Source organism: Pongo abelii, chromosome 1 (assembly GCF_028885655.2).
Source record: "Pongo abelii isolate AG06213 chromosome 1, NHGRI_mPonAbe1-v2.0_pri, whole genome shotgun sequence".
Lineage (NCBI taxonomy): Eukaryota > Metazoa > Chordata > Mammalia > Primates > Hominidae > Pongo > Pongo abelii.
Genome location: NC_071985.2, coordinates 49,682,553 through 49,691,041, shown reverse-complemented (window position 1 = coordinate 49,691,041; position 8,489 = coordinate 49,682,553). Strand labels below are relative to the sequence as shown.

The 8,489-nt window shown below is 40.1% G+C and overlaps 1 protein-coding gene across 1 annotated transcript; it reads left to right on the top strand.

The window, feature by feature from the left end:
* The first annotated feature begins 1,252 nt into the window (after positions 1 to 1,252).
* Positions 1,253 to 8,029, top strand: LOC100442964 (WD repeat-containing protein 43-like). The gene is made up of 2 exons (XM_054548292.1): positions 1,253 to 1,358; positions 7,590 to 8,029. Exons 1-2 carry the CDS (start codon positions 1,253 to 1,255, stop codon positions 8,027 to 8,029), a joined length of 546 nt encoding a protein of 181 aa, XP_054404267.1.
* The last annotated feature ends 460 nt before the right edge of the window (positions 8,030 to 8,489 follow it).

Here is an 8,489-nt window from a genome sequence, read left to right as displayed (position 1 = left end):
AGTATCATATCAGTGTGTTCTATTTACACTAATCATACCTTATTTTATCTGCATAATACATTGCACTTAACCTTCCTTGAAAATAGTGTGCTTTCTATTTCATAAATTGGTTAAAGATAGCTCTTTCATGACAAGGATTTGATTTGAGCCCTGCTACTATACCTTGAGAGCCATAAGTGAAAATCAGGACATTATAGCCAAGGTAAATAGCACATTTATTGTAGTCGTTGTCAGCCCTCTCAACCTGAGAAGGAATTGTTCCTTGACGCATAGGATGGGGGAGAACATGGTGTGTATTAAAATATGTGTGTGTGTGTACAGGACTTGTCACTTATTAGAAGCTACGAATATTGAAGGTAGTATCACTTCCTATATAATTATAAATTGTATTTTTATAATTATAATGGTAATTGTATTAAAAATTATTTAAAAATAATTATCACTATTATTTCTGTCATAAGAATTATTAATAGAAAAGGAAAAAAAATGAGCACAAATTCACCCAAAATGAAGTAGAGTTAAAAAAAAAAAAAGTCAGAAATGCACTTTAAGGAGAGTGTCTGGTTCAGAAGCTTACAATGAACTGATTTGATTGAATTTTTTTTCAAATCAAATATGTCTTTAGAATTGGTTCCTGGAACATCTGGGTCTTCAGTTTTGTACAGTTCCTCTTTTCTTATGCACCCTCTACCTATCAACTCCTACTCTAAAAAAACAGTATGACATCAATTTTTAAAAAATGTGATACCTCTCCCAGAGGCATTTACTGTTTAAGCCCTCCAGGCATTTTGAAGACATTTTCAGCAACAGTAGGCAACTGAGGACTTCCAGGAAAAAAAAAAAAAAAAGTAGATTTAGTCATTTCATACTACAACTACAGTTTTAAAAAGCACAAAGTTTAGTAAAAGTCATAGCTCACATTAACAGATAGAACTGGAGGCCAGCCGTGGTGATTCACACCTGTAATCCCAGCACTTTGGGTGGCTGAGGCAGGCCGATCACTTGAGGTCAGGAGTTTGAGACTAGCCTGGCCAACATGTTGAAACCTCGTCTCTACTAAAAATACAAAAATTAGCCTGGTGTGGTGGCGTGTGCATGTAATTCCAGCTGCTCAGGAAGTTGAGGCAGGAGAATCTCTTGGATCTGGGAGATGGAGTTTGCAATGAGCGGAGGTTGCAGTGACCCGAAACTGAGCCTGGGTAACAAAGCAAGACTGTCTCAAAAAGAAAAAAAATTTTGAAAAATTAGAAGCATGAGGGATAACTGGCAGCAGAATCCCCAAGTTGGCAGTAGGAAAACCTGGAAAGCAACCCAACGTAAACCAAAAGTCTCAGGAATTGGTAGCAATAGTTATCCCAGTAAGTAAGGGGTGAAAATGAGCCAAAAACAAAAGAATTGTTTGCACGTTTGTTTTAGAAGCAATTAGACCCTGGGTCCCCTGCCCCACTAGGTACAGTCGCGTGACTGTCCTTCCCACACTCCTGCAGAGGGGTGAAGTTGATTCTCTGGGCTCTGGACTGGACAATGCCAGGCACAGTTGAGGAATGAGTATTATATTAACAAGAAATTTTAGTGAAATACTGGCCAGGGGTGGTGGATCAAGCCTGTAATCCCAACACTTTGGGAGGCAAAGGCGGGTGGATCACCTGAGGTCAGGAGTTCAAGACTAGACTTGCCAACATGGTGAAACCTCGCCTCTACTAAAAATACAAAACTTAGCTGGTCACGGTGGCAGGTGCCTATAATCCCAGCTACTCTGGAGGCTGAGGCAGGAGAATCCCTTGAACCCGGGAGGCAGAGGTTGCAGTGAGCCGAGATCGTGCCACTGCACTCCACCCTGGGTGACAGAGTAAGACCTTGTCTCAAAAAAAATAAAATAAATAAGAAATTTTAGTGAAATACTATAAACTGAAGATTGGAACCACCACTGCTTCCCCTACTTGGCTACCAAAACAATGGCAACCAAGAAAGAGATTAGAATATTACTTGCTAACCAACTCAAAAGGAAAAAAGATAATGAAATTGGGGCTTGCCCAATTAAACAAGCAGTCAGCTCACACTAGACTAAAGTGTATAGAACAGCAATAAGCAACTGCACACAAAACTTCCAATCAGTGTTTTGGTTTTTTTACCCCATTCTTAATTGTGAACAAGAGCCAAAAATCACTAGGTGGCTAAGAAAAAATTTCCAACATGGGAAGAGAGAGTGAGGGGAAAAAGAGAGCATGAATGAAAAAGAGAGAAGAATGAAGGCGGAGTGAACAGGAGCAGAATACATAAATGAAAAATAAGACAACTTAAAGAGAATAGTCTATGCCAAGATAAAAACTTCAAAGAAACTATCATTAATTTCCTCGGAGATATGAGAGTATACTTGAGAGTATACTGCTACAAGAAATAAGAAACGATGGTATTAAAAGGTGACGGTCAGAGAAAAAGAGGTCTTAATAACAATTTTTTTTTTTTTTTTGAGATGGAGTCTCGCTCTGTCGTCCAGGCTGGAGTGCAGTGGCATAATCTCGGCTCACTGCAAGCTCCGCCTCCCAGGTTCAAGCAATTCTCCTGCCTCAGCCTCCCAAGTAGCTGGGACTACAGGCGAGTGCCACCATGCCCAGCTAATTTTTTGTATTTTTAGTAGAGACAGGGTTTCACCATGTTGGCCAGGATGGTCTCCATCTCTTTTTTTTTTTTTAATCAATGTTGACCAGGTTGGCCTCGAACGTGTAGCCTCGCCTCCCCAAGTGCCAGGGCAACCGGCCTGAGCCACAGCAGCTCCCTCCATCTCTTTTTTAAAGGATAAAAATAAACAACTCAGTAGAAGAGTTTTAAAATATAGTTAAGGAAATATCTCTGTAAGTAGAGCAAAAACACAAAACAAAAAGTAGAAAAAGTAAAGGGACTAAGAAAATTCAAAGATATTCCATCCAAAATACTAGATATATGAATAATAGGAGTTGTAGACATACAGAAAGAGAAAATAGAAATAAAGAAATCATCATGGGCTAGGCACAGCTGTAATCCCAGCCACTCAGGAGGCTGATGGGAAAGAATCATTTGAGGCCAGGAGTTCAAGATCAGCCTGGACAACACAGTGGGAGCCCATCTCTATAAAATAAAATAAAATAAAAGTCAGCCAGGCATGGTGGCATGCACTCGTAGTCCCAGCTACTTAGGAGGCTGAGGCAGCAGGATTGCTGGAGCCCAGGAGGTCAAAATTACAGTCTGCCTTCTCTGAGCTCTGATCACACCACTTCACTCCAGCCTGAGTGACAGGGTGAGACCCTGTCTCAAAACAAAAAAACAAACAAACAACATATATATATATCTCCTAAGAAATTACCGTGGATGTAGTACATGAAAATTCTGCAGAATTGAAGGACCTGGGTACCTGGATGGAAAGAAGCAGTCAACTGCTCAGGACACTTGAGTGGATAAAAATAGACCATATTATGGCACATGATTGTACAACTTCAGAACACTGGAAATAAAGAGCTACAAGATGAAAAAAGGAGGTGGTATGGAGGACCCACATGAATGGTTTTGAATTTCTCAACAATACTACAAGCTAGATGACAACAGTGTTCCATACCATGAGAATGTTTAATCAAGTGCCATTTTTAAATATATGAAAATTTATTGTATGGAAGTAAATAAGTACTTAAAGGGAAATGTTTTAGCTGTGAAAACATAAATTAGAATAGTAAAAAAAAGGCCTGGAGCAGTAGCTCACACCTGTAATCCCAGCACTTTGGGAGTCTGAGGCAGGAGCATCACTTGAGCCAGAGTTCAAGATCAGCCTGGCCAACATAATAAGACCATGACTCTACAAAGAAATTTAAGAATCAGCTGAGTGTGGTGACATGTGTCTGTAGTCCCAGCTACTCAGGAGGCTTAGACAGGAGGATCACTTGAGCCCAGGAGTTCAAAGTTACAGTGAGTTGTGATTGCACCACTGCACTACATCCTGGGTGACAGAGTGAGACCTTGTCTCTGGAAAAAGAAAAGAATGGAAAAAAAAAATATTTCAAATAATCTAAGCTTCCACCTGAAGAAACTATAAACAGAAGAGCAAATTAAATTCAAAGCAGGGAAAAGAAAGGAAATAAAAATTGGAGTGGAAATCAATGAAAAAGAAAACAGAAACAATGGAGAAAAGTCAATGAAAACAAAAGTTGGTTCTTTGAAAAGATCAATAAAATTGACATGCTTTTAGTTAGACGACCAAAATCCATTTAAGTACCTACTCTGATATGAGCTGTATAAAACAGTTATACATACGCTCTACCTCTGACAGTTTTATATTCTAAGTGACTATAAAATAACTTATACAGAAGTTAATTAGACCAAAAAAGATATCGTAAATTCAAGGTTGATGATGGTCCTTGACAGTAGGATGATACCTCAAATTTTAAGGCCTATGAGTGGCATAAGGTCACTCCCAAACATGTAAGGATGGTTTTATGACCCTTGTTTAACTTTTTTTTTATAGATGGGGTCTTGCTATGTTGTCCAGGATGAAGTGCAGTGGCTATTCACAGACACAACTATGGCACTTTAACCTCAAACTCCTAAGTTCAAATGACCCTCCTACCTCTTTCTTGCTTCAGCCTCCCAAGTAGCTAGGACTATGGGCACACACTATTGCATGGCTTTATCTTTGTTTATGTTCTGTTTTCATATATCCATGTTCAACTGTACCAGATAAGGGGGAAACTCAATTTAAAAATAGTAGGCAACAGAGTAGTATATATTCTATAGATATTAAATAGATTTGTTATGTATATTTGATATATTCAGATAATTTTTCTTTCATTATTTCACCTTTGCATTTTTCAGTCCATAAAGTCTATGTAATGCCTAGAAGGTTCATTCAATTTTTTTTCCCTACTTAAATCAATATCCATGGCTACAACTGATCTTAGAGCATTTTAGGAATATCAATGGTAGTTTTCTAAAATTTTTATGACTTCAGTTGGAGTTTTGCCTCTTTCTCCTTTTGGTTTAAATTCTGGGTTTTCTGAGTAATAGTCTATCATCTGGCCTCCCTGTATGTGCCTTGAGTTTCTTCACCTTAAACTGATGTAATTCTTTTGTGGATGAGAAAGGAGTGAGAGAAACAACTGAAAAGAGGCCAGGTATAGTGGCTCACGCCTGTAATCCCAGCATTTGAGAGGCTGAGGTGGGAGAATTGCTTGAGCACAGGATTTCAAGCCTAGACTGGGCAACATAGTGAGACCTTATCTCTCCAAAAAAATTAATTTGCCATGCATGGTGGCACATACCTGTGGTCCCAGCTACTTGGGAGGCTGAGGTGGGAGGATCCCTTGAGCCTAGGAGATAGAGGCTGCAGTAAGCCATAATTGCACCACTGCATTCCAGCCTGGGCAACAGAATGAGACTCTGTCTCAAAAAAAAGACAACTGAAAAGGTGAAAAGTAAGGAGTTGTGAAAACTACTGTTTCTTTCTTCTGTGTGTGTACATATGTGTGTGCATGTATGTATGTGTATATGTATGCATATATGTGTGCATAAACACAGTTCCAGTTGCAGGGCTGAGAAGCAATCAGCTATACATGTGTATCATACATATATACACAACTATATACAAACACGTACATGCACACACACAGGATAAAGAAAGAAAAATCACAAGAATGTTACAGAATAGAGGAAGAAAGGGAATGTGATTGGAGAGAGCCACGGAGGGGGATGCTATGGTACTGGCAATGATCTTCTTTCTTTCTTTTTTTTAGAGCCAGAGTCTTGCTCAGTCACCCAGGCTGGAGTGCAGTGGCATGATGGCATGATCATGGTTCACTGCAGCCTCAAACTCTTGGCTCAAGTGATCCTCCCGCCTCAGCTTCTAGGGTAGCTAGGATTACAGGAATATGCCACTATGCATGTTTACTTTTTGTAGAGATGGGGTCTTACTATGTTGCCCAGGCTGGTCTCCAGCTCCTGGCTTAAGCTGTCCTCCCACCTCAGCCTCCCAAAGCCCTGGGATTGCCATTGAGCCCAGCAATACCTAATTCTTTCTTTCTTTCTTTCTTTCTTTCTTTCTTTCTTTCTTTATTTATTTATTTATTTATTTATTTTTTTGTGACGGAGTCTTGCTCTGTCACCCAGGCTGGAGTGCAGTGGCGCAATCTCTTCTCACTGCAAGCTCCACCTCCCAGGTTCACACCATTCTCCTGCCTCAGCCTCCTGAGTAGCTGGGACTACAGGCGCCCGCCACCACACCCGGCTAATTTTTTGTATTTTTAGTAGAGATGGGGTTTCACCGTGTTAGCCAGGATGGTCTCGATCTCCTGACCTCGTGATCCACCTGCCTCAGCCTCCCAAAGTGCTGGTATTACACGCGTGAGCCACCGCGCCCAGCCTTTTAGCAATATCTAATTCTTAACAGAAATAATTATATAGTTGTTCATTTTAGCATGTTATTATTATGCTATTGGTTGATGTATGTTTGGATACTCTTCTATATTTTAATACAGTTCATAATTAAAACATAAGGAAATAATAAAAACAAAAAAAGTATCCCAAAAATGCAAAAAAAAAATAAACAAACAGTACTTTTTAATTTTAAAACATACTAAAACAAAATTTAATAGCCTCCAACTGACGAAAGGCTATTGCAAATCATTAGACAAAATATAAATATCCCAAAAGGAAAAAGGACAAAGACTAAAGACTAAGACTATGCACAGGCAAGTCTCACAAAAGGGAGGAAAAGGCCGGGCACAGTGGCTCACACCTGTAATCCCAGCACTTTGGGAGGCTGAGGCCAGTAAATCATCTGAGTTCAGGAGTTCGAGACCAGTTTGGCCAACATGATGAAACCCTGTCTCTACTAAAAATACAAAAAATAATTAGCTGGGTGTGGTGGCACATGCCTGTAATCCCAGCTATTCGGGAGGCTGAGGCAGGAGTATTGCTTGAACCTGGGAAGCAGTGGTTGCAGTGAGCCCAGATCGCACCACTGCACTCCAGCCTGGGAGACAGAATGAGACTCCATCTCAAAAAAAACAGGCAGAAAAAAAGTAAACAGCTCATGGCTTAGCCAAGGTTCTCTAAAAAACAGAGTCTGAACAAGATTTAAGCATGAATGCTTTATAGGGAGATACAATTCCAGAGCAGGGAGAGTGAAGGATGAGAAACAGATCCAGTGGGCCTACAAAGAGGTTACAAGGAAAACCTAACAGTGCTGTGCCAATGGTTCAGTGGCTAAAATGTGCATTAACAGTTCATGCATCTGGCTGGGCGTAGTGGCTCACACCTGTAATCCCAAAACTTTGGGAGGCCAAGGTGGGTGGATTATCTGAGGTCAGGAGTTTGAGACCAGTCTAGCCAACATGGTGAAACCCCGTCTCTACTAAAAATACAAAAATTAGCCAGGTGTGGCAGCAGATGCCTGTAATCCCAGCTACTCGGGAGGCAGAGGCAGGACGATCACTTGAACCCGGGAGGTGGAGGTTGTGGTGAGCCGAGATTGTGACAGTGCAATCCAGCCTGGGTGACAGAGCAAGACCCCACCTCGAAAAATAAAAATATAAATTAATACATAAATAATATTTAAAAAAAAAAAACAGTTCATGCATCATACCTGTCCACATTGCCTGACCTGGTACCCCAAGTAGGAACACTCTACCAGTTAATGGAAAGCAGAGTAAAAACTTTTCAGAAAATTTCACACCTTCATGGAAAGCTTATTCTTCTAATTACACAAGTACAGCAACAAAAAAAAAAAAAGGGAAGAACTTCCCCTGGACAGAAGGCAACGTTGGCATATGAGGAAGAATCTTCTGAACAGGAGTCTGATGATGAAATAGCAGATAAGGGTTCTGATGATAATTGGGATGAAGATGAGGAAGAAAGTGAAAGTGAAAAACATGAGGATGTTGATGAAGAGGAAGATGAGGATGCTGAAGGGAAAGATGAAGAAAATGGTGAGGACAGAGATATGGCAAGTGAAAAAGAATTACATGGAGATTCTGATTTAGACCCTGAAAATGAAAGTGAAGAAGAATGAAGACAGAAAAGTAAGCGGGTCAAATTATCTAAACTCTGGCTCACCTTGCCCACTGGTGCCAAGTCCCCCTGGGGAGGGTTGCCTCTGTGCCAGGATGCCGAGGACCACTGCATATTTCCAAATTCATAATGGTGGATCCTATGCCACCTTGCTGTCCTGAGCACCTAAGACTTAACTGTGTAAATAAGAGCATTTCGTTCAAATGTTAATAAACTTTACACAGTATATAGACACATTTTCTGAAATGTACTGACATCAGTGTCCAATATATGGTATATTTTTATAATATAATATCCTAGTATGATTGGTTATATCAATAATTGATGTAAGCGCAGATAAAGACGTTTCCCACAGGGTTTCAAGAACTGGACTGTTGTGAAGGAGTCAGCTCTTACCTCAGGTTGGTATCTTTCATCAAATCCAGATGCAAAGCAGCACTAGTGAAAATTTTTTTAATTTG

Bases quoted from the DNA above. Each gene is read 5' to 3' on its own strand.
- LOC100442964 (XM_054548292.1), top strand. From the start codon at position 1,253: ATGAGGGATAACTGGCAGCAGAATCCCCAAGTTGGCAGTAGGAAAACC. The intron at 1,359-7,589 runs GTAAGTAAGGGG...AAAAAAAAACAG, and splicing joins TGGTAGCAATAGTTATCCCA to TTCATGCATCATACCTGTCC.